The 26,417-nt window shown below is 38.6% G+C and overlaps 2 protein-coding genes across 4 annotated transcripts; both read right to left on the minus strand.

The window, feature by feature from the left end:
• Nucleotides 1–11,826: 11,826 nt before the first annotated feature.
• On the minus strand, nt 11,827–17,822 carry LOC106632296 (GTPase IMAP family member 8). Of its 2 annotated transcripts, none has more exons than XM_042221385.1 (6): nt 17,481–17,822; nt 15,612–16,313; nt 14,157–14,855; nt 12,955–13,749; nt 12,691–12,858; nt 11,827–12,608 (listed from the first exon to the last, which is right to left on the minus strand). In XM_042221385.1, exons 1-6 carry the CDS (start codon nt 17,494–17,496, stop codon nt 12,388–12,390), a joined length of 2,601 nt encoding a protein of 866 aa, XP_042077319.1. In that variant the 5' UTR covers nt 17,497–17,822; the 3' UTR covers nt 11,827–12,387. The 2 variants fall into 2 exon arrangements, with proteins under 2 accessions (XP_042077319.1, XP_042077320.1); XM_042221386.1 differs by having other exon boundaries at nt 12,955–13,734; nt 17,481–17,821.
• A 24-nt stretch (nt 17,823–17,846) lies between these two features.
• On the minus strand, nt 17,847–25,585 carry LOC121814607. 2 transcript variants are annotated; one of them, XM_042221388.1, is made up of 7 exons: nt 25,409–25,585; nt 24,348–24,386; nt 23,990–24,223; nt 22,566–22,868; nt 22,129–22,407; nt 18,899–18,983; nt 17,847–18,778 (listed from the first exon to the last, which is right to left on the minus strand). In XM_042221388.1, exons 1-7 carry the CDS (start codon nt 25,437–25,439, stop codon nt 18,616–18,618), a joined length of 1,134 nt encoding a protein of 377 aa, XP_042077322.1. In that variant the 5' UTR covers nt 25,440–25,585; the 3' UTR covers nt 17,847–18,615. The 2 variants fall into 2 exon arrangements, with proteins under 2 accessions (XP_042077322.1, XP_042077321.1); XM_042221387.1 differs by having other exon boundaries at nt 17,849–18,778; nt 23,990–24,259.
• Between the last annotated feature and the right edge of the window lie 832 nt (nt 25,586–26,417).

The following is a 26,417-nucleotide window of genomic DNA, read 5'->3' on the forward strand; positions in this document are numbered from 1 at the left end:
CAGATTTGGCTCTTATAGTGCTGAAATGTGTACACCATTACATCTAATAATGCTTAAGCCAACATTTGCACTTGCATAGAACAACTGGCCAGGAGCACTGTGGAGGTGATTTCCAACCTGGACAAAATTTAGCACACTTTGAGCTCCCTCTGCTGTTTCAGGAACTCACTCTAGCATAAGCACAGAGGCTTTAAGGCATGTAGACATGGAATTGGCAACTCATGTGACGGTGCTTATCAAAGCATATGATTAAAACAATATAAAAATAACATACAACATTAAAAATCGAATATACATTCGTCCAAATTAATTACATTCTATGTGCTCAAATGTTGCACATGCTGGACGTATTTCCCCTCTTTGTTGTGACGAGATTTTGGGGTCATTAATCAAACAAAAGTAATCCAGTACATTGCTGAATTACTCCCAGGAGAAAGTAATTTGTTTAACATTACTCTTACGTTTCTCTGTAAAATGACCTGAAACACATTGTCTCATGATTACCAGGTAACAATATAAACCTATAGGCTACAGTAACACGCGCCAACAAATATCCCTACAGCCTGAATGCACATCACTACTTTTACCTGTTGAACTTCCGGGTCTGGCTGCTGGGCTTTGGTCGGCATTGAACTACTAGGAGAGAACCAGTTCTCCAGTCCCATCCCTAATAATTATCCCACTCTGACCTACAGCGTAGCACTACTATACAAGTGATAGAGCCAGTGTACCAAAATAATTATCTCTTCACTCTACACCCACCCACAGCCTCACTTCAACTGACATTTTTCAGTTAGTAACCCCTGATTTGTTATTCTTGCATCTTAATACTCACTCAGTGACTTGTATTTCATGCGTCTCACACATTCCTTGATGTCATTTTGCAGCTCAGGGAGTGTTTCCTTGAACCCCATCATCAACTCCAGCTCTCTCCTCCTGTTTCGGCCGCTTCCTCTTGAACTTCTCCTCATTTCTCAGGTGGATGTCGTCTCTGAATGTCAGGTCCAAAGGAATGACTAGCAGAGTAACATGAACTCCTACTGGGCTCAGTGAAATCTCAACTCGTTGGCCCGAAACCTCCTCCTCTTGCACTTGACATTGTTCATTCTGACTAGATGCAAAGACTTCTTTATGAAGGAGAGTATTTCCTGTTGCACTCTTTCCAACAGTCTTCTGACCAAGCAGTGTTATTCTCAGTTCCTGTAGCTTATTACTGGAAACTGAGAAGAAGACAGCTGTCAGAGCAAAGTGAAATGGGAAAATGTCATGTTGCATATGATCTGAGTGAGGATGCTCTGTCACTGGTAAGATTATACACTTCTGTCTATATTGTCCATTTTGAGGGGTGAGGGGTGGTTGTTTCTGAGTTCGGTAAAATGTAATTACCTGGACATTGTGTTAAAGCCAAGTTATTTGACATGTGACAGACACTATACTGCTATCATTACTGAATAACCATACTGTGTCTATTACAGTCACTCATATCCTCTAGCATTTTCAACAAAAGGTACTGCTGTTCTTTTGAAGTATATTTCTGTGTTTTGTTCCATCTCTAGCTATTATTTAATATGAGGGTGTGGAAACAGCTCTGACATTGCGGCACGTTTTTACTTGTGACACTGATGCTAGGTGATAGTGAAGCATACCTCCAAGGGATTCTCGTGTGGCCTTGACTTGACTTTGCCTCAGCATTGCTCCTTCTTTCACCTTCCTTCTTCTCTCTTCGAGGGTCTGAAATATCTGCTGGTCTGGAACAAAGTAGCTCCACCCATTTGCTGCCACAGTCTCAGTGATTTTCTCCAGCAGCTCTGAGATTTGTGTACCATCACTTGCATTCTTATGATCAACTACATGATATCTATTTCCACATTGTTCAACTAGAGACTGTAGGGCCTCCCCCTCTCCTTCGATGTACTGCTCTATGCTGTTTGTTTCCAGCCAGTCTCCTCTGGTAAAAACTATAATAGTGTGTCTCCACACTCCATCACCAAGAAGCTCCACATGTGATGTCACTGCATCTAAGTGTGTAGCATTAAATGACGCATCTGCATCTATCACCAGGAGGAAGACATGGGGCCCAGGAGGGCACAAACATGCTGCGCATCAGTTCATCTTTGATCGCTTCAGGAGTGTCGAACACAGGGAAGCCTTTCCACCAGCCTGGTGTGTCAACAAGAATGATTTCAGTTTTAGCCACAAAACCCCGGCAGGCAACAGACTTTGGCGTTCTTTTTCCATCTTCCTGGTCTTTGTACCCCAAGATTGTGTTCCCTACAGAAGTTTTCCCAACATTACGGCTTCCCAGAAGAATCATCTGTAGGAGTAGTTTATCTCTTCTGTTATCGGACAAAACAGTTATTAGGCTTGGAGCTCACAGATCATGTAAGTTATTAAATTCAGATACAATGATTAAATTCCCATAGTTCCGATATATTTTAGTGGACATTTGCAATACACCATACTGACATCTATAACGACATTGAGAAAAGAAAAATCACTTTTTTTTAATTCATATTTTTTGTGGCTTCTCAAGATATTATTTAACCTGACATTTTATAGATCAGTTTTTCATTTTCTGTGCTTTCTAAAATAGTTTTTAAGTTAAGTTTTAAGTTTTTAACATTTAAAACGTTCCCCCTATGACATCTCTCCACCTGTACTTTAAAAAAAAGTTTGTCATTTTACAAGACTTTCATGTGGTGGATTTTTTCCTGGACTGAAACTATGTACTGTACTGCCTATGCAGTAATCTGCACAAGGATGCAAGAGCATTCAATACAGGAAGCTTTTGCTCGAGTGCACCTTCTGTCAAACTCACCTGGAATGAGTGCTTTCATGTCATGTCTTTGGTCCTCGGCCTTCTTCCTTCTCTCTTCTGCCCTCTCACCTACCTCCTTTTGCTTCTCTTTGATGACCCGGAAAATGTGCTCTTCTACCTTGTAGTAACTGCCACCATTGCCATCTTCTGCAGCAACTTTGTGACCTGAGATAAGTTACTCTTGTCCTTGTTGTTAAATACATGGTACCTGTTCAAACACTTTTCTATTAACCACTTGAGTGCCTCTCCCTCGCTTTTGATGTGTTCTTCTATTGTCTTTTCCCAGAGGAAATCCCCAAAGGTGAACAGCATAGTGCATCGCCAAACCCATTCACCCAAGAGCTTCATGTGCTCCCCCACACTCATCTTTTGCTCCACAGAGAAAGCCGAGTCTGTTGGAATAACGAGGAGAAAAGTATTTGGTCTAGGCAGTTTAAATCTTTGATTGTCGCTGTCTGGGATCTTAGAGAGGGAAACACAACTCCTTCATCCAGGAATATCAATCACAGTGAGCTTCCTGCCTTCCACAACTTCATGTCTCACTTCAGACTGAGTTGATCTACTTTGACCACACAACCTAATCCTAACCATTTAAAAACAAAACTAAATTACCTGTTTCTTTATATCCATACCTTTAGCTGAGAAGATCAAGAATATAACTGCAACATCAACAAGACTTAAGAATAAAGAGAAAAAACAAAAATTGCTTTGTTGAAGAAAGTTTTCATTGGACTGCGTGGCAGTTTTTCCTCTTGTTTATGTTCAAGGTACACAAAACTGTTTGAAGTGGAATTTTGAGTCATTTGATATGTGTGTGATGTGTTTTTGATAGCCTGCAGGAATTCAATCCATTTTGCCCTTCTGACCAAACATAACTCAGGTTTAACTGGTTTTATTGTGTTTATGACATTTATTTTCCCTGTTCCATAAATGCTAATATTATTGCACAAAAATAATAGCAATAATGGGCAATAAACAGTGTAATCTTAATTATATCAATGATTTATTATATTTAAGATTTTAAAAAATTATTAATATAACATATCAGTATTTTATGCATGAACTTATCAAGCTTTAATCTATGAAAGCTAACTTTTCATGAGCTTGATTTACTTTTTTGTTTATATCTCTCTCCTCAACGTCCCCGAGCTTTCAGCAGAAGTCAGAATGGACAAACTCTATCTCCAGTTAAAATATTTGAGGAAAATAGGTATTCAGGCATATTCTACTGCCAGTTCACACAGACTGTATGAAGTGAAGCAAAGCCAGCAAACACAGTGTATAGATTGGTGTAACAGTGCAGTCTAACTGGTTTTATAGATACAGTAACTTGAGAACTTAATTGTGATATCAGTGCAGACTTAAAATGAAGAAACCAACACGCCAGCGACTGTAAACAATAGAAGTTATGCTTAAGGTAATTGCTTTCAAAAGTTTTATTTTCCTATTTACAACGGTTAAGATTATTATTTATAAACTTTAGTAGAAAAAAGTCATATTTGCCTCAATGATTTTACTTGCTGTGCAGCACTTGGGTTCTAGTCTGTTTTGTTTAAATCGTTTTATTTATGCTACTAAAAATAAAATGATTGACGTGAGTTATATTGATGAACAAAAAATTAATCTCATAGCACATAACAACAGCAAACACAAGCAAAGTAACATTGTGTCTGTTATCTCAGCAGAGTTCAAGGTCCCACACATCCCAGCCGCTTCTTTGAACCAAAGAAACAACTGAAAAACACAATTTCTTCTTAAAACCATGAGATACTTTCACCTGTGATTTGGCAGACATACAGCATGAATAATTTAGATTATAGTGATTTTGTATAAGGTTTTTGGTTGTCAGTATCAGTCTGCTGAGTTCTTGCACATGATACTCCAGTACCATGAAAGTCCCAGTAGAAGTAAATTTAAATAAAGTTCTCGCTGTCATTGTCTGCATTTAGGACATTTTTAGAAAGTGAAGCATTTGTTTTACCATGAAAAAAACTCATTTATATATTCTTTTTCAGCCCAAAAGAAGATAAAAGTAGGATAACAATATTATAACAAGAATACTCATCATTTGATTTAATTTGAATAACCAAGTGAAAATCTGCGATAAGCTATATATTTATTTTTGTTATTTTTTTCAAATGAATGGGGTACACTTTATCTTGATATATGATGATGCAATACCTTGTCAGATTTCACACAGAGAAATTAACAACCGTTTTTAAAATGTTTTGTTTACATTTTGAGATAAACAACATACTAAATGGCCACAAGACCAGTGTTTTACATTTGGGTTAAAAAAAGTCACACAGATTTAACAGGAGCAGCAGTAATGATTCCCCATCATCAAAGTGGCTTCAGAAGCAAAGTGTCAGATAGTATAAGTGTGCATTGTTTTGGAGTCAAATTAGGTTGTTTTTTTTTTGCTAGTGTTAGAATGAGCAGGTTACAAAACAGAAAAGAAAAGATGCCAGACACCACAAGGATTTAGATTTATGAAATATTGTTCAGTATTGTTTAATCAAGGGAAAACGCAGTATTCATGTACCAGCAAACTCAAGAATTTAATTCAGTGAGAAGGCAGAGTGTTTATCCATAAAAATAACACATGGAGAACCAGTAGAGTTGAGAGAGATTCTGAAACACAGGCAACAGAAATGCAAACATTTCTGTTATAAAGTAGGGGAGATAAGTAGGGGGTTGGTTGCACTTACTTAAACATCTCACTGGATATTGCATCAATTTCATGAAACAGAAACAGTTGTTATTCTTATGTAATACAAAAGGCATGAAGATGCAATAACAGTTATTGTTAGAGGAAAGCATAAAAGGGAGCAGGGCTAAAAATATACTTCATCTGTTAACTTAGTAGAGGGATCAAAATGAACTATTTCCAGAAACTGTAAACTAATTTGGACATCTGCAAAAACAATTAATAATTGTTAACTATTTATAACAAAAGGAGGCAGTAATGCAAATGTAAAAGATGTGAACTGCCGTAAAAACACAAAGAAAAAGAACAACCTGCTGTGCTTTGTGGCTCTCTAGTGGAGGAAATGGCAAACAGCAGAAACTTTAACCCAAAATAGTTTTTAGGGAGATACAAAGATGTCTGAAGTGTTTTAGTAGTTTATGGTTGAGCTGTAAAATTACATTAGAAGTTATTTACAAGGTTATTGGACAGAGAAATGAGGCACCAGGGACACACCTGAAATGAAGAAGCTCAATAAATTTTATCTGGTTAAAAATATAAAACTACAGATCCAGTTCTAACAATGGTTCCTTAACAATTATTAGTTCCTTAATAATTAGCTAATTAGTTGCAAAAAAATAATTTTAAATCACTTGGCTATTAAATGAAATTTGCATATAGGCCTAATTGTGCTTTGCTTAATTCTTTTCTTTTCATGCAGTTTTCTACTTTTACTCTGCTGCAGAGACAAATATTGTGCCTCATTATATTTATCCGAGAGCACAGTCATGCCATGAGTTAAAATGTCTTCATGTGAAACCTATCCAGCACTAAGTAATGCATAATGATTGTTATAAATTTAAATTACCTAACAGCACATAAAAACACAGGGGATTTAGTACTTGTGACAGAAATTATCACTATTTTCTAAATGTTTGCAAACCAAATAATTAATTAATTAAGAAAATAATAATAATAATTTTAAAAAAATCATAATTTTGACAGCCCAGGTCTACATTATATGAACAAAAGTAATGAGCCACCTACACATTACACCTGCAGGAGCTGCTCAGCTCTGGACAGGTAGGGAATCCTAAGTTCATTGTAGTGGTGTAGCATAAGAAAATGACTCACCAGAAAAAAGCCACATAGTTAATTTTATTGTGAGCTCCAGACTGCACTGGCTCTAAGGTCAACACTTTGTCAATTCATCCAGCTATATAAGCAGATGTTACAGCACATGAGCCATCATGGCTGCTTTCAGCAGCACTCATGTCTGGTAGTTATTTTGAAGCATTAACTAACTAAATATTCAATATTGTTTATTACATTATATTTCAATACTCCGTTTTTCTCACATATCATGTCTCCTCTGCTAAACAGGACCTAAGCTGGAATTGCCCTGCACTAGTCTAGCAATCCATCACTATAAACATCTACCCCAACACTGCACATTACCTAGTTTAATACCGACAGTAAATACAGGTCCCGTATAACCTTTGAATAACATGAAATTATCCATTTGTTGTCAGAGACACGTCTCAATATGAAATAACTAAGTCTGTACTTTATCAAATGTCACTAACTGAGGATTAAGTACCTTTAAAAATAATATCACCCCTTCCTCTCCTGTCCTCTCTTTTTCACATCTTTGTCTCTCTCTGAGTGTCACACATTTCATTATTACTTCTGTACTTTTGTGTGTTTGCAGATATTTGATGAGGTCTTTGAAACTTTATAACCACCACTGGGTCGTACTTCTAACTACAAAAAGAGAAGGCTCTGTGGAAGACTGTGGGAAAATATCTCTAGGACTTGACCTCTGTAAACTCCAAATCCAATGTATTTATATAGCACACATAAAAAAAACTGAAAATTTGCCCAAAGTGCTGCACAAAAACAAAACAAAACAAGAGATAAAACGAAAGATAAAACCTCTCACATTAAAACTCTCACATAAAATAAAACAAAGAGAATAAAAAGAGCATATCAATTCACACCGGTCCAAACGCTAATTAAAAAAAGATGTGTTTTCAAAAGAATTTATAAAAAGGAAGTGAAGAGGCCTGTCTAATAGTTATAGCCTCTGTCAGTGCGCCCCAGGGCAGCTGTGGCTACAATGTAGCTTGCCATCGCCAGTGTGTGAATGTGTGTGTGAATGGGTGAATGACTGAATGTAGTGTAAAGCGCTTTGGGGTCCTATGGACTTGAAAAGCGCTATACAAATGCAGGCCATTTACCATTTACCATTTAAAGGCAGTATGTTCTAGAGTTTGGGTGCCACAATTGAAAAAGCTCATTCTCCTCTAAGTTTCAGCCTCATTTTTGGGAAAACCAAAAGCAGCTGGTCGGCTGATCTAAGGGCCCACGAGGGAATATAAGGCTGAAGTTCATCAGGAAGGTATGGAGGAGCAAGACCATTTAGGCATTTATAGGCCAACGTTAGGACTTTGAAATTAATTCTGTCATTAACAGGAAGCCAATGAATACAGGACAGGATAGGTTAGATATATTCATGCCTGTGTGTGCCAGGTAAGAGACGAGCAGCAGCATTTTGAACAAGCTGAAGACGTGAGAGGGATGCTTGGCTGACTCCAGCATAATGTGCATTGCAGTAGTCGAGCCGAGTTGAGATAAAGGCATGTATTATTTTCTCTAAGTCATACCTTGACAAAGCTGGCTTAAGCTTTGCTATTTTCCTTAACTGGAAAAAGCTTTTTTGCAACACAGAACTGATTTGTTTATTAAATTTAAAACCCGAGTCCATAATGACTCCCAGACTTGTGACATGCTGTTCGATATGTTGTTGGCTTGTATGACCCAAGCCAAGCATAATTAATAAGTGGTTTGCATAATTACCTCTGATTGAAGCTCAAAAGGTTCAGAGCCATCCAAGCCTTGACATCTTCAAGGCAGTTTAAAACGATTGGATGGGGCCTGGATTATTAGGTGCTAAAGGAAGGTAAATTTGGAAGTCGTCAGCAGTGAAGGAATATCTCATGTTTTCAAAGAATAGAGCAGAAAGGGAGCAAGTACAAAAAAACAGAAGAGGACCAAGCATTGACCCTGAGGAACCCCACAAGAAAGGGGGGCTGAGGTGGACAAAACATTTTTAATTTTAACACCGAACGTTCTGTCACTCAAACAGGAACAAAGTCAATCCAGTGCTGCACCTTTAAGCACAAGAATCACAGAGCTTCCAGAATCGTTTGCTATAAGGATGTCATTAAAAACCTGTAAAAGTGCTGTTTCAGTGGAATGTAAATGTTTAAAACCAGACTGAAAAACCTCCATAATGTCATTGGTATTCAAAAATGTATTGGATTGGGTAAAAACTATTTTTTCCAATAACTTTGAAAGGAATGGGAGTTTCGAGATCAGTCTAAAATTTAAGCGGGGAATAAACATGGATGGGTCATATGCAGGAAGTACTATTGCTGACCTGATACACTCAACCTTGTTTACAAAGAAAGAAAGGAACTGATTACATATGTCAGCAGAGGCTTTCAGGGTGGTAGCTTGAGGCACATTTAGAATAGAGCTGATGAGGGATTATGACAATTTCACACAATGATTTGAGAAAAATATTAGTTTTTCTCATTTTTCACTGTATTCTGATAAAATTTCCAACAGTAAGCTGTTGCAGTTTATTGGGTCGGTTGCTCAGTGTCATGTTATATTGACTAAAACTTGTACATTTTGGTCATTCAAGTTTCAGAAAGCATGATTTAGTGTTAGTTCACTGGCTAAAGATGTGTCGAACCAAAGTCTTCAGCCAGGGTGCAGCTCATAAAAAAAAAACCATCTGCATGACAGCATGTTGTAACCAACTGTAGTATCAGATTTAACAGACTACGAAAGGAAAGTAACAGAAAGCTATTCCTGATGATTAATTTTAAACCCTGCTCATGAACTAACTGCAGGGTGTGACAGATAAATTTGCTTTGAAGTGTACTAAGGGATGGCACTGAAACCCACACTGTTTCCATCAGCAGGCAATGGGCGAGCACCGTGCATAGCAGCATTGCTGCCACTGGAGTGAGCACAATTGGAGTGACAGGGTAGTCTCTTCAACAGTGAAAGGTCACTACAATGCCTCTGGGACTGCATTATAGATAGGAGAGCAGCTCTGAGCTTTTTCACACACAAACCATCTGCACATCCAACAGGAAGGGAAAGGGTTTTATTATGTTTTAATTAAGAGTCTCTTTAAAGTTGTTACAGTTAATATATGTTTTTGTAGTGATAGAAAAGTGGACAGCCACACTGTACACTGCTGTTGCTTAATGCGTCTGTGAGTAAACAAGCGAATAAGGCTCATAATAGTGATTTATGAAGGGATGCTCTTGAAGCACACTGGTATATGGAACTTTGCAGGAAATATGGTTTAATCGTAGGTGAGACCAGAATTCATGCTAATGTTATTCAACCATGAAGCGTAACTTTGGTCTTCTTTTGCTGCTGGCTGACACTTCCAATTTTGAAATCTGTGAGATCTATCCTTTCATCACAGACAATGTCTGTCTGTGTATATGCTGTGGGGTGAACAGGGGAATCTGATCTTTGTTTACATCTTTTTGTAGAGTCTGTTTACCTGCTCTTCCATTCCTTGTTGTTTTAGCTGTATCTGGTGGACATGTAAATGGTTTAATGAGTATTAAGCTGAGATTCTCATGTTTCTGTAAATACCATACATGTCTATATTTAAATAACAGGTCTGGCACCTCAGAAAAGTTGAAAAATTGGGCACTTCAGTGTCACATAAAAAAAGAAAGAAAAAAGTTGCAAACCCAACAAACTGTACTACTTACCATTTAGAAATGGAAATGGAAAAGAAATCACTTCAGATCAGCAGACACATAGCCACAGATGTTCTTTTACATAATGAAAAAAAGCTGAAATTTCATGCCAAAGCAAACCCATTGCAGGCTTGGGCACAATATCAGACATATACTATATTTCTCCATCTGCATGCTGGAGAAAAGCACTACATAATTTTAAACCTATAAAGACAGGAACCTGAGATACAGACTGAAATACCTTGCCACTTTAGCATCCCCAGCAATCTTAAAGTAAACAAAAAGCGGGCAAGACATTTCAACTTTAATCTCAAGTCATCACTGACAATGGAACGGGGACATCTAGGTGATGCATACCAATGCACACATTACCAATGTTAGGGTTACAAATGAAGTTGATGCATTTGTGAGATGGGGAGGAGTAGCATTGCAGTCTAGTGCTAGTGAGCTAATACTGTAGGTACTATAGGTCGTCATACCCCCCACCCCGCAGCTTGATTTAAATTGCATGGAGGCGGAGGGAACAGAGGTAGAAAGCGAGGCAAATGTGGAACCACAGGACAAAAAAACCCCATGTGAAAAATACAAAGCTACATAGCTGGTCTGTTTTCAGAAGCCTGATGGTGTCAAAACATTCATGTCCCAAGGTTTGAGTTTATGTGGCCATGAGGTTTGCCACTTGGCTTCAGTGTCTGAGATTTCAATCTGGTGGTATAAGTTTTGCAGGGTCATCCACCTTGAGGTTGACCTGGGTGTTGGTGCTATCTATGGTTGAGGATTTCTGCAGGTTGCAATCATGTTTTGGCCTGCAGAAATCCTCAGAAGTCCCCCACCGGCCCTGGCTCTGAAAGACTTCTGTACCACAGATCGGAGCATGAAGAAATTCCACCTTTCTCTTCCTCCCTCATTTCCTCCCATGTCTGCGCTTGGGTTGGGACTGTGGGTCTCAGGTGCAGCAAAGAGAGGTGCAGGATGCAGATGAAACCAGTGCCTGCAATGAAGACCCGGTGAAGAGTAGGGACTAATGCAGGGGAAGGGGGTGTCGTTAGGGGTAATGGAAGGGGTGCTACCTGGGGTGGATGATGCTGATGTTGTAAGCCTGTCATCTTTAACCTCCTAGGACCCGACGTCCACATATGTGGACATCACATTTTGCGTTATTTAGACCAAATACTCAATTTTGCTCTACAAGAGCCTGATATCCACTTACAAGGACATTATACTGCTAAAATTTAAACGAATATCCTCATATGTGGCTCTAATTTTTCTTAGAAACAAAAAATCAGGTTAAAAAAAAATCTGGTAATTCTTTGTTTTTACATTCATCAGGTCCCAATATGCCCAAATATCAAAGAGAAATTAAAAATGCATGCCGTGGAAGAGTTCGGGTCTTAGGAAGTTCCACTTGGCATTCTCAACTTCTTTTTCATGATATCTTTTCTTTGATGCCTCGGTCCAACAGTTTCTTTCACTTTGTCCATAAATTCCAGTTTAATTGATGATTTTTTTTTTCTTTTTTCATGTCCTTACCGGCACTGCAATTAGAATTATTACCTGAAGACCAAGAAAAATGCCCAACAGCTTTATTTTCTCAAGTAGAAAATTGCAGCTTTTGCTATACTGTCCACTTGATTGTCATATTTTGTTGAACCTTTATTATTTTTTATTTATTTATTTTTCTTTTCATTTTGAGTTATTACAATCAGAATGGACAGAACAGAAATAAAGAGAAATAAATAGAGGTTCCAGGTTCTGGAACACCTTACTCAAGGATGTAGACTGAGTTTGTGACATATATCATATTTAAGAGACGTGCCCCCTGGTCACCGGTTTAGCTCAGTGGGTGAACAGTCGATCACATTCCCCATAGTCACTGTTCCTTGTTTGCTCAAAGGCAAACAGTGCTAATGAGGCTGGGACAAGCAATGGTAGCTTATTTTTCAAATTAAGCTACCTGAGCCAATTCTCCAACAGTTCTCCAACATGAGAGGCGCTGCTACCCCATAAATTCACAGTATTGTTGGACTCTTTTTCTCTACATTTTTAAATTCACTACAGAATGCAGTAATCTTTTAATTTGTTCACTCGGGAACTTCAACTTCTCTGTCAAAGTCAAAGGTGTCGGATGGCACCATAGATCTGTAGCCTGATGTTTGAGAGAAGTTGAGAGTCAGCTGGTTCTCCACATTTGTGCCGATATGAAGATTCGATAACCAACTCAGAACTTTCTCAAAGTTGCCGGTTGATTGTTTGCGCTCTAAGAAAGACTCAGGAATAGAAGGTGCTGGACTGCTTCCTTTAACTGAAAACAAAACACACATTTAGATTTATTTTGTGCTTGATAATACTTTAAATGCTAGGATTGATAATGTAATTGGACTTACAATCAGGGATCAAAAATTCCTTGCTGTTTCCAAGAAAATGTGATAATTTCTCTATATCGTCATCCAGCTTTTTAATTTTTTGGCTGATTTTTGTATCTAGTTTTTCCTCCTTGCCATCTCTCTTCCCCTGACCAGTAGACCTGGTTGTGAGTTTCACCCTGTCACCAACTAATCATAATCATCAAAACATGTTAATAAAAAAAATCATCATTTACAAAATAGGATGAATATAAACATATATATCATCTTCCTCAAAATACTCACCCAGTGACTTGGATTTTGTGCCCGTCGCACCTCCCCTAATGTCATTTTGTAGCTCATGGAGTGTTTCCTTGAACTCTTTCATTAGCTCCAGCTCTCTCCTCCCGTACTCCCGCACTAGTCTTTGCTTCAGCACATGTTTCAGTTGCTTCTGCTTGAACGTCTCTTCGATTCTCAGGTGCATTTCATTCATGTTTGGACAAAAGAGCTTGCCACTGTTTCCTGCTACTATTTCCTCTATCTTCTCAAACAGCTCTGTCACCTGATTCATATCCATTTTTTTCAGATTGTTAATGGCATGGTACCTGTTCTCACACTTCTCAATCACCCAGCGCAGGGCACTATGCTCCCTTTCAATGTGCTCCTCCAAAGATTTATCTGCTAGTTTGTCTCCATATGTGAACAGAACCATTGCGTGTTTCCATACAGTGGCATGAAAAAGGTTCATGTGATTCTCCAGAGTGACTCGTTGATAATCTCTGAATGTCAGGTCCAAAGGAATGACCAGCAGAATAACATGAACTCCTGCTGGGCTCAGTGAAAAACCTCGGGCAATTTCTTTGTCTATCTCATCTGTGCAGCATGAGGAGTCCTGCCACCAGCCCGGGGTGTCAATCACTGTGACTCGTCGGCCCGAAACCTCCCCATCTTGCATTTGACATTGTTCATTCCGACTAGATGCAAAGACTTCTTTATGCAGGAGAGTATTTCCTGTTGCACTCTTTCCAACAGTCTTCTGACCAAGCAGTATTATTCTCAGTTCCTGCAGCTTATTACTGGAAACTGAGAAGAAAACAGCTGTCAGAGCAAAGTGAAATGGGAAAATGTCATGTTGCATATGATCTGAGTGAGAATGCTCTGTCACTGGTAAGATTGTACATTTATATTTTCTTTTTTAAAAAGTTTTATACAGCTCCACATTCTCTTTGGGAACGGATTTCTGCATTTGATAAGATGTAATTACCTGGACATTGACAAGTTATTTGACATGTGACAGACACTATACTGCTATCATTACCGAATAACCAGAAACATTGTATCTATTACAGTCACTGATATCCTCTAGCATTTTCAACAAATTTTGAAGTATATTTCTGTATTTTGTCCATCTCTGCTATCTATTTAATATGAGGGTGTGGAAACAGCTCTGACATTGCGGCACGTTTTTACTTGTGACACTGATGCTAGGTGATAGTGAAGCATACCTCCAAGGGATTCTCGTGTGGCCTTGACTTGACTTTGCCTCAGCATTGCTCCTTCTTTCACCTTCCTTCTTCTCTCTTCGAGGGTCTGAAATATCTGCTGGTCTGGAACAAAGTAGCTCCACCCATTTGCTGCCACAGTCTCAGTGATTTTCTCCAGCAGCTCTGAGATTTGTGTACCATCACTTGCATTCTTATGATCAACTACATGATATCTATTTCCACATTGTTCAACTAGAGACTGTAGGGCCTCCCCCTCTCCTTCGATGTACTGCTCTATGCTGTTTGTTCCCAGCCAGTCTCCCCTGGTAAAAACTATAATAGTGTGTCTCCACACTCCATCACCAAGAAGCTCCACATGTGATGTCACAGCATCTAAGTGTTTGGCATTAAATGATGCATCTGCATCTATCACCAAGAGGAAGACATGGGGCCCAGGAGGGCACAAAAACATGCTGCGCATCAGTTCATCTTTGATCGCTTCAGGAGTGTCGAACACAGGGAAGCCTTTCCACCAGCCTGGTGTGTCAACAAGAATGATTTCAGTTTTAGCCACAAAACCCCGGCAGGCAACAGACTTTGGCGTTCTTTTTCCATCTTCCTGGTCTTTGTACCCCAAGATGGTGTTCCCTACAGAGGTTTTCCCAACATTACGGCTTCCCAGAAGAATCATCTGGAGTTTTGGGATATGTTTCATCTCTTCTGTTATTGGACAAAACAACGATTGGTTAGGCTTGGAGCTTACAGCAGCTTATACTGAGATATAATTATCAAGGCATATGCAGGCCTGTAAAATCATTGAATCGCAACGGGCAATGGAAGTATGTGGTAATAGAATTCATTAACATATTCAACACATTAAAATACTGGACTTTAAAAACTGGAAATGTTTGTTATTGTAATGTTGTTTTAACACAGAATTTTATGCAATTTTCTGAGGTATAATTTATTCTTTTTTTTTTCTAGATGCATGTATTTGTTTGTAAAATGTCCCTTTATTCAGTCTTTCTTTGCATTAAATGTCACTTTTTTCCAGGTTCTCCCTGCACATAATGCTAAAATAAATAGTTTGACATTTTCAGATGCTTAAGTTAGACTGGCATTGCTTTCACGTCTGTATGCTTAACATGCAGTTTTAACAACCTGATTTTGTTTGACTTTTGCAAAATCCACCTAACGTACTACTATATGAACCTTGTTTAATCCAGTCTTTATTTTAATGCACACATCTATCCAGTTGTATTAACAAATACTTTTACAGGACGTTGTGTGGTGGATTATTTCCTGGATGGGCACAGTTATGATTCTGAGAAGTTGTATGTCCCATAAAGTGGCAAATTAGTCCTTTCATCTTGATGTTTGCATTGATTGAATAAATATGGTAACATGATTTGCTGCCATTATGTCATAATATATAATACAGGGGATGTGTTTGAGTGCTCCTTCTGTCACACTCACCTGGAATGAGTGTTTTCATGTGTTGTCTTTGGTCCTCGGCCTTCTTCCTTCTCTCTTCTGCTCTCTCAGCTACCTCCTTTTGCTTCTCTTTGATGACTTGGAAAATGTGCTCTTCTACGTTGTAGTAACTGCCACCATTGTACCACACCATCTCTTCGATCTTTTGCAGCAACTTTGTGACCTGAGATAAGTTAATCTTGTCCTTGTTATTAAATACATGGTACCTATTCAAACACTTTTCTATTAACCACTTGAGTGCCTGTCCTTCACTTTCAATGTGTTCTTCTATTGTCTTTTCCCCGAGGTAATCCCCGCAGGTGAACAGCACCATCGTGTATCGCCAAACCCGTTCACCTAAGAGCTTCATGTGTTCCTCCACACTCGTCTTCTGCTCCACAGAGAAAGCCGAGTCTATTGGAATAACGAGGAGAAAAGCATTTGGTCCAGGCGGACACTTGGATGCATTGAGTTTAAACCTTTGCTTGTCCCCCTCTGGGATCTCAGCAAGGGAGAGGGAGCCGCTCCAACCGGGAGCATCAATCACAGTGAGCTTCCTGCCGTCCACCAATCCATGTCTCACTTCAGACTGAGCTGTTCTTGTTCGGCCACACTCAAATCTCTCCTTTCTCAGAATGGTGTTACCAGATGAACTCTTGCCAGCCCATCTACTCCCTATGAGTATGACCCTGATCTCAGTCTCCTCTGAAAAACAAAGAAAATATTGAAACTTTTTTGTTGCAGATAAAAAGAAATAATATTGTGTTCTTATTAGGATTGTGAAACAACTTATTTGGATTGATGATAATGCAGCTTGTTGTGACCAGATTGGCACAGAAGCTTTAAAATAGAAGGCGGGCTTATCTCCTCAAAATGAGGAGCAGAATAGAATCATTCAGCGTGACATTGCTATCACCACAGTTGTCTCCACTGCTTTAGATGATTGACACAAGAGGAACGTTCTAAGAAATTTGTGCATGGGAGAGTTATTTCTGACCCTTTCATTTCTGTCTGAGGAATAACAAGTCAAAACTAAAATAGTGAAACATTTTTAGAATGACCCTGAACCAAAATAAATAAGTGATCAGAAGCAACAAGAGGAAAAAGAGAAAATATTAATTCAGATAAGAATGCCTCAGTCCCTCTTATTGACAAAGTATTCAGTTGAAACAGCTGAAAAGCGTAGGCTATATGATGCAATGCAGTGCAACACACAAATGATCTTTTCTGGCATCAAATATATAAGCTCAGACGATACTATAGAAGGCAACGAAGAAAACTGCAGTGTCAAAACACGATTAAAAAGTTAACCAAAAGCAGAATTTTGCAGGGCTGTTTTTCTTAGGAAAGTTTTTCTCTCAACTGTATTGACATATACAAAGCTTCTTGGGCGGAGCTCTCATAAGGAGGAATGTTTGTCAAAAGGTTGCTGGGAACTCAAAATGTTCTTTCCTTCCGGGCACAAGGAAATTCTGGCACAACTGGTTTAGTGGCATGTCTCCTGTCTAAAAGCAAATGCCCAGACTGGTGTTTGTCTAACAGGGCTCTCAAACCTACAACTACATGCTCCAATTGCAAACACATGAATTTTGTCTATGACCTCTAGTTATTGAATCCAAATCCAAACAAATACATTTAATAACAATTTAGGAATGTGTTTAACAGATTTCTTTCTTTCACATCATTGCTTCTGACTAACTGGTATTTACAATCTGCAGTGAAAAATTAGAAAACAACAAAAAAGCATTGTGGATAGACTTTATAAGTTGTTTCGCCTTGTGATAAGCCTCAAGTACATTTTGCAGCTCCATGCTGATTCATTTTTATTCAAATTGCTTCAAAAATGTAAACAATATTTCTCAATTAACTTACCAAGATTGGCTTCCATTTTTCCTACTTCTGTTTTAAAAGTGCCTGTGAATGGTCCCAAGCTCTTCACTGAGGTCGAGTGGATAAAGTCTGTATTCAGGCATATTTTAGTACGAGTTCTTGCAGCCTTGACTGCATAAAGTGTGACTGAGAGAGCAAAGTGTTTGTATCTAAATCATCACAGCAGTGCAGAAATCCAGACTAACTGGTTTCAGACAGGTAGTGAGCGGTAAATGTTATGTCAGTTTAGCCACAGTAAAGCTACAGAACTACACTACATCATTCAATAGAAATCATTACATTTGCTTTTTTTTAAAAACAATAAAAAATCTTACTATAGCTTATGCAAATAATGAGTGTAGTGGGTGTTTTAGCACCAAAGGCCACAAATAAAAAATATATTGATTTTTAATTGAAGAAATTAATTTAATCAAATCCAAAGATAAAATGTTTGTCTACATATACAGTATATACATGTATTTCCAGTGATGTACTTTCAAATTACAAAACCATTACATATTCAAGGATGAGTCATCCAATGTGCCGTGCTCCTGTAATTATCCTGACAGACACATAATGATGTTGGGTCTCCACAAAAAAGAGCATCATTCAAATCCAGAGCATTGAGCCTCTAGGGGATTGTGAAATTATAAACCTGACTTTCACTAAGTCAGCTGAAATGGAATAGACTATTATTTGTATGCAGCATAGGCTAAAGAGTGGCCATGATAACTTCATGGTTTCCATTTGTAGTTGTTATCCGTCTTTAAATCATTAAAGTCAGGCATAAGACAATCAAAAATACACGAGTTGTAGAAAACAAAAGGTAATTTGGAATAGAATACAACAAAGAAAATGACACCATCTAAAAGCATTTTAAAGTGAGAGACCTGTAAAATTTAAATTACTGAAATAATAATTCGATACCATATGGTGGACTTATACGACAGATGCTTTTGGCTCTTTATCACTCTCTATTAATATTTATTTGGCACTAAGGAAGTTCTGTTTGTTTGACTGACTGGCAATAGCTAAACAACTGTTCTTACATCATGCTAGCGGCGTTATGTTGACTGAACTACCACAGGGGATCACCTTATGCTGGAGCTTACAGAAAATACTAATCTTGGTGTAAACTCTAAGTGCCGGGGTATATCTGCTTATCCAACAGATTGGACATCTCCATCCACGACAGGTCCCACTGCACTTCCGTCACGTCCTGCTTAGTTGCAGGAACCGGCACTGCTGGCATGTCTTCTTTGGAAAATGGCCAACGTTTCCAAGTACCCAACATCTGGTATCTTAAAAAAAGAAACAAATGATAATACCTGAAGCATTTGACAGCTTGTTTGATTTTTGAGTCATGCTAAGACATCATCTGTCTAACAACATATATACAACTCCTGGGTACTGTAACTTACCTGTGGCGATAAAAAAGCCAGACCGCTAGAGGAATAAGAAACAGAAATACAAGTCCAACAGACAGGATAATCCATTTCCAGTAGCCTGTTGACAAGAACAAATAGTATTTGTTTCAGTGCAAAAAGGCTCAACCAGGTTGTACCTGAAAATACATTACTGTTCCACATCATTTAGTCTGATTTCTCATTAACAGCTGAAGAAACCTGCTAATGGGATGCAAAGTAATGTGATTCACAGGGTGCTTTTTTTCATTGCTCGCATACCTTGAATTACTGTTACATCTACTACAATAATCAGTCAAAAAAAAAAAGGACACAGTTGAATAAGTAGGCAAATTAATACTCGAATTATATTTTTATGGAGTGTTACCAATATAAAAATAGCACTTAACGTTTTGGGTTTTCATTTATGACTTTCTGTGATGCATGTGGAGCACACAACAAAGGTGGGCTCACTTCATTCAGAAATGTGGCTAACCCAATCAATTATGGCAAATAGCACAAACATTACCAGTACTGTTTCTAGCTTATGATTGGGTGAACAGGCTAATGTTGCCCAGTGTTGAGCGAGAAATACAGAGCTCTGAAGCAGACCAACTCTAATCTTAGATAGAGGATGAGATGCCAGCATCTGGCCTCAAACTTGCAATTTTTATACTAATAGTTTGTCTAACCTCTGGCTTATGGTTACTTTCTAATGGTTGTTGCTTCTACTAAGTCATCCTGATACAAAAGGCTAAAACTAGGCTGAAGGGATATCACTAGCATAGGGATATCACAACAAGTAAATTTTAGATATTTTTGCCAGTGTTATTATCATAATTTGCCTCATGGTGAAAACCTTTTATAAGGTTTTTACTATGAAGGAAATTATGCGCAGCCAGGCTTTCTTTGCAATAGCTGGCTTGAGAAAACTTAAAATCCCAGCCAGGCTTACTGGATATCACAATGGTACTTTTAATCCAGCTTGCATTTCACATAAAATATTCTTCTTCTGCTGCACAAAATGATCCATATGAGTGCTACCTACTCCAGTCAGTAACATTATTGGAAGATGACGATGATAAAATGGCAATAAAAATGTATAAAGAACATAAAAAAAGCAGCAGGAAATTATTAATCTTGTAATTTTGCGCACAGAGCAATAAAACAAACATTTTAAGTTGAATTAATTATTTTAATCCTATGTTCATTTCTAACTTGATGGCTGCAATTTAAAGCTCTGAAACTGTAAACATTTAAAGATTAAAGGTTAGTGTTCCATAGCCTCTAAAGGGAGCTGTCGACAAAGGTTGCTAACTGATCTTAATCTCCCTTCGTAGTACACCTCTCTGATGGCTCATTAGGAAATGACAAAGTTGGCCTGGTATCGTCCCAGGTACTTGTCATTTATTTGTAGTGTTTTGGTTCTGAGGAAATCCCAAAGTTTTATTTGACATTATTAGAAACATTCTTATGACTCTATCTCCTGCTCCGACTAGTCACTCAAATAAAGAGTGTAAAAACTTTCTTTGCATCTTTGCTAATAAGAGCCAACATTTCAGAGCAAACATTACCCATCCTTTCTCTCTTCTCGCTGCTTGCCTTAACCGCCCATGCGTCTTTGAGAGCTTTGCACTGGTATCTGTGAATGCTCTCATCAATTTAGTTGATAAAATGAAACCTTCCTGCTGCCCACTTGACATTTTACCAACCCCACTATTATGTAGTGTGTTCTCAGGATAATTAACATCTCATTTAACTCTGCCAGTGTCCCTTCCTATTTTAAACAGGCTATTAGAGACCCTCTTAGAAAGAAAAAAAAGTGACCTTTTCCTCCATCACAATTTTAGACTGTTTTCAAAATTGCCTTTTATTTCCAAGTTTTTTTAGAAAAGATGGTTTCCAGCCAGCTTATGGATGCATAGAGATGCAGGTGAACATTTAGCCCTTGTTCTGTCAGATATCTGTGTTGCCTTTGACACAGTTTATCATGAATCAGTCATGAGTGAGCATCTATGGGTCAGCTCTAGATTTGTTTTCCTCTTATTTGTCTTGAGCTGCTTCAGCTAACATTCTGTCTTCTCTGGCCATTGTGGTGCACCCCAAGGTTTGTGTGTGGAAACTATTTTACTTACCCTGTACATGCTTCCACTAGGACATATCCTGAATGACTCTGAAGATAGTCCATACCATTGTTATGCAGATGATATTCAGTTGTACATATCAAACTCAAACATATAGCCAAATCAATGTTCTAAAAACTTAATGGAATTGAAAACTGTTCTTATTTGTGCCCCTGATAACTTCGTCCCCAGAGTAATTGAGAATCATGGACCCATTTCAGCTTCACTTCTGCCCACAGTGAGAAATCTGAGGACACTTTTGATCAGGCATTCAGTTTTAAAAGGATCTTGGCTGTCTTGTGCAAACGTATTTTTATCATCATTGCCTGTCTCAGATATATTGTCTCTCAGTGTGAATTGAAAATGATCATTCATCTTTTTATTTCAACATGATTCGATTATTGTGATTCATTATTCCTACTCTGAGCAAATCCTTCCTGGATCGCCTGGAAATGGTCCAAAAGGCTGCTGTGAGGCTGAATCCTCTAAAAGCTCTGATCAGAGTCAAATTCTTCTTCTTTATTGTTCAGTTTACAATTTTGGTGATCACTTTTAGACTTCTTAAAGGTCAGATGCCTCCCTTTATTCATGAACTACTGTTTAATAGTTTTATCTTATATTATATTGTACCTGTAAAGCACTTTTGGACTTTTGTTCTTGAAAAAATCTATATAAATAAACTTAATTACTTACTAACTTATTGTGTTTCTATATCAATTTTTTCCTTGTGACTTTGGTGTTTGTGTTATCTCCTTTGTCTTCTTTAACCACTTTTATGACTTTTGGTGACTGCTCTTCCTTGTGTGCATCAAACCCTTAACCTCCTCCTTTGCCTTCCTACTGGTGGCCTGATTGTTCCCACCTGTGTCTTGTTCCCACCTGTGATTGTTCCCACCTTGGAGTCAGCCTTCTGTTTCCCTTTTTTACTTCGCCTGTTCATTCCATGGGTTTTTATTTCTTCTCCCTTCTTATGAAATCACATTTCTACCTTTTGGAGCTTATCTTGGGACTTTTGTTCAGCCAAAAAAAGGCTGTATAGGCTGGATGCTTCTGTTACCTAAAAGGCATTTGAACAAAATGTAAAAATATAAACACAAATCATTACGTTGAGATTATACACCTGACCTGGGGTGTCGCTCTTGGGTCTCACAGATAACCAGCTCTCTGTACTCTCCATCTTTAGGGCCGGGGATGCACACTTGTAGGAACCTTCGTCTTTCTTTGTTACGTTCTCAATAGTCATGTTTATCTCATTGTTTGGACTCCAAGGCATCACAGAGACGACTGCTCCGTTTTTGAAGAAGGTTGTGTCGTTGTAGTTTGTTGTTTTGTACTGACAGTACAAAATTACTTTATCCCCCTCAAATACAGGGAAGGCTGGAGTCTTCATGATGATATTGTCATCTGTGGGATAAAGATAGTACACATAAATAACTCCTTACTTTTTTGTCACACATAAAACAAAAAATGCTCTCCCTCATACGTCACATCTAAAACCCCACCGTGTTATAATTTCTCTCTGGTGTGTTTTCTCCATTTTGTCCAGAGGCAGCAATACTCACAGCTTGCTGAGATCCTGACTGAGTTGCTGCGACCCTCAGGTCCCTCACACCAGTACAGCCCACTGTTCCCAATGGTAGCATTGAAGACACACGCATCAGTCCTGTTTGTGATAACAGCACACTCTAGTGGTGAACATTGGTCACCTTGGACCGCTTTTCTCCTCTGTGTACAGTCTGGAGAGTAATGCCTCAGCTTCCAGCCTTTGGCGTTCGTCTGAGATGAGGGGCAGCGCATACTGAATCTCTCCCCACTAAAGATGTATCTCGTGCTGGGAGCCAGAATCAGCGAGGGAGGGGTCAGCTCTGAAGTTGAAAGACGCAAAAAGATTAGAAGAAGAACCAGAGCACTTTCATACTGTAGCAACTGGCAAATGTTTCCATGTTAAAGTTTTACTCATGAATATCATTATCATAAATGCACTTGCGGGCCTTGTTTGGCTGCAGAATAAGTGGCTCACATGGGAACACAACCGCTATAACTACATATCTCTGGAAATTACATTATAATTATTGCACGATTACATTTCATGCACCGCAGCAATGTGCAGTAATGAAAGAAGAAATCATATTCTGAAGTTCAGCTGCAGCAGGGACACGGGAATCCACAGATGACTGGTACATTTTGTCCTATTGAGGTAATTGACTTTTCTTATGAAACCCAACTTAATTTTCATACCACTTAAAATTTGATACAGGCATTCACGTGTCCCTTATGATCAGTTTGGTGATTCCCTCAGCTTTTCTTATTGGAATCTAAATCATACAAAACGTATTACTTACTGATCTGCCTTAGCTTTCCTTTGTGCAGAGAATACTGAATGAACATGACAGGTAAAGTGGGTTTACTTTGCATTTCCTAATTTTCTGTCATATAAATAATGTAACAGTGGTAGATGCTCATAATAAAGGTTTGAAGAATGGTTTAAAATTGAAATCAGAGTGTGCCCGTATAATCTTTGTGAAGCAGAATCTTAGCCTGCAGACTACCTGAAATGCTAGCAGATCTTTATAATATCATAGAGAGTGGATATCATTAATATGGTCATGTTAGACACACAGCTTGGGCTGAACCAAAATCACACCCACATTCTGGTTTAACATTATGTTTTCAAGGGTCAGCCAATCAGAAGAAAGTTGGCAAAGAGGGAGAGCGTTCTTTAGGAGAAAAGAAGATAAAACAGCATAATTTAGTTGAACTGAAGGGTTGCACTAAGGCCCAGTATATGATAAATAAGGATTATTTTGAACTGTAAACAATCCAAAGATTCTTGAATATAGATATTAGCATAATGTTTTCCCTTGTAAAAGTTTGTTTTTAATTAATTTAAATATTTTGAACATTATGATCTTAATCTCGGTTAAACGAGCAAGAAGATTTGGGCTCACAAACAATACACAACACAGCAGATGTTGTAGCTGCTCACCTGACACGATGAGCTCCACCGGCTGGCTGGATGTTTGTCCTGCTTTGCACCTGTAGCTGCCCGCGTCCTCCCTTGTTACAGCGGTGATGAAGTAGCTGTCATTTGAGACCACATGCCTGGGGTTCAGGGTCAGAACAGTTTTTGGTTTGTCCCACTCAAAGCCCCACTGAGCAGTGGAGTTTGACTCAACTGCACACTTCAGCAGCACAGATTCTCCGAGGTAGACTTTTGACCCTGGGGGCCACACGGACACAACAGTCTTTAGAAGACCTGCAGGAGAACGATAACTCCGTTGGCGTCTTTCTTCTGCTTATGACAGACATATTGTACTTATGTGTGATGATAACATCTGCCGTACCTTGCAGCGAATCAGCTTGGAGAACAAATGCAGCCATACCTGAAATACGGACAAAGTGTTTCACAGAAACAGTCGATTAAAAATATATATATATATATATATATATATATATATATATTCTACCACAGATTGTTCCTGTCACATCAGTGACATTTTGGGTACAGTATGTTTTCTCTATTCTCTGTCATTCATGAGTAAAATGTATCAGCATGAACACCACAGGCAGCTCAGATGGCTTATTCCCACATGGCTGCATGCCAGAGAGTCAGTCATGGTCCACTGCTGTTTTTTATATTATATAATCAAAACATAAATATATATATATTTTTAAAGTAAGTGTCTACAAGTAAATTTAAAACATCTAGAAGCAGTAAACCTGTGCCTATAAGGCATAACAATCTTTCGCTCTTCTAAGGAGTTGCTTTGAAGACCATCTGAGCCACATCTCTTTGCTAACACTCGCAGTTACGGGACTGCCACACAGTTTGACAGAGAGCAGAGCTTCCTATGCCTTAATGAGCAAACTCTTTAGACAGTTATCATCCCCATGGGAACAGAAGGAATGTACACAGATTTGCTGTATTTTCCTGTTACACGCCCACGCTTTACACGCACATATACAACAGTGTCACATAGTGCTACTACGACCATATAGTTTTAAAATATAACTCATGGCTGCCTGGGATGGAATAGCTTGCACAACAATTTGACAGCTCAGTCCAAATAATTTCCATTAGCCCTATTCAGATTCTGGCTGGTGCACATCATTTTAATTTAACACTGTCTGAAAGTCCCTGCTGCAGGCTAACAGCCTAGTAAAATTTATAACCCCGCATACCATACTACTGATATCTGCATCAAATAAGAGTGCTCGGCTTTGGCTCTGTGTCAGCACTACTCTGACAGCAGAGTGCAGATGCCTCTTAAACTGCTGGGACATGGTTTTGTCCACCGGTACCAAGAGTTTTGTCATGACAACGCTCGTTTTTTTGGAATTCTGCCCAGCAGAGGTGTGACAGAAGGTGTGTGACAGTCAATCAAGTGTTATCTGCGATACTCACCCAGCAGCAGGAAGATATGGATGAGGTTCATTTTGTCAAGAATTGAATGTCCAGAATTAATGTACAACTCCCCTCCTGTTCTTTGGAAAAGAAAAAGGAAAAAGCTTTTGAGATTTCCACAGTTAAAATGATGTATATTTCAGAAGTCCCTGTTATTTTACGGAGCCGGTTTTATTTCAGAGGCTATAAGACAGAGACTAATTGGATCTCATAGGAGGGGTTTCACCCAACTCTCACAGCAAACCACAGACAGAGATTATCATCTTGGTGGAGATATTTCCTTCCTCTGTCAACTAGTTAACAGGTGGAGCCTTTAGGCTGACAAAAAGGCGGAGAGGTGAAGATTTAAACCCACAGCACATCCAATTTATTATCAGCAAGGAGCTTAATTTTCCCTTTCTTCTTTTTTATCTTCTGTTGTTGTGGTCTGACCTTACAAACTTGCTGCAGAGGTGAAAGTATTTCTAATTTCTTCCCCTTCTTTGATCTGTGTTAAATCATGGTGTGGCTTTTTTGGGCCTCCTGCCAATGCTAAAATCCTGCATTTTCACATCTTTATTTACTCATTCAGGTTATTTTTTGTTATCTTTTGTTTGCTCTATTTATAGCCTCCCTTTCGGTCTACTGCTTACGGCTGTGGATGCTCATTTTCCCTTTTGGTGAAAATTTATTTATAGTGCCTGTAATCCAGTCAGTTACAGTGCGATAAAGTTTAGTAAATTGATTGAGGGAAATCTCAATCCCCCAGTCTGCAAGTTTATAGTCAGCCCACGGCACAGACCAGAACATTGGTTCGGGATGAAATATCTCAACAAATACGAGATTGTTGTGGATATCCACAGAGCCCACAGGATGAATCATAATAACTTTGGTTTGGTTTGGTTAATGAATTTGGATCCCTAGAGTTTTAGATCGTACCTGTTATGCCATTGCTTATTTTCTGCCATATTCATATTGTTACCGTGGTGCTCATATTAAACACCTTTCATTTTTCAAATAATGAGATCAG

Source organism: Haplochromis burtoni, unplaced genomic scaffold (assembly GCF_018398535.1).
Source record: "Haplochromis burtoni strain Fernald_Lab_line unplaced genomic scaffold, NCSU_Asbu1 Contig_65, whole genome shotgun sequence".
Taxonomy (NCBI): Eukaryota; Metazoa; Chordata; class Actinopteri; order Cichliformes; family Cichlidae; genus Haplochromis; species Haplochromis burtoni.

What these genes read in the sequence shown, in the direction of transcription:
- LOC106632296 (XM_042221385.1), bottom strand. An exon ending in CACACGAGAATCCCTTGGAG is followed by an intron (nt 13,750 to 14,156) that starts GTATGCTTCACT and finishes TTGCTCTGACAG; the next exon opens with CTGTTTTCTTCTCAGTTTCC. An exon ending in GGAATTTTTGATCCCTGATT is followed by an intron (nt 12,609 to 12,690) that starts GTAAGTCCAATT and finishes TTTTGTTTTCAG; the next exon opens with TTAAAGGAAGCAGTCCAGCA.
- LOC121814607 (XM_042221387.1), bottom strand. Translation starts at nt 25,439, where the DNA reads ATGAACCTCATCCATATCTTCCTGCTGCTGG. An exon ending in GGTGGAGCTCATCGTGTCAG is followed by an intron (nt 22,869 to 23,989) that starts GTGAGCAGCTAC and finishes TTTCAACTTCAG; the next exon opens with AGCTGACCCCTCCCTCGCTG. An exon ending in TGGCTTTTTTATCGCCACAG is followed by an intron (nt 18,779 to 18,898) that starts GTAAGTTACAGT and finishes TCTTTTTTTAAG; the next exon opens with ATACCAGATGTTGGGTACTT.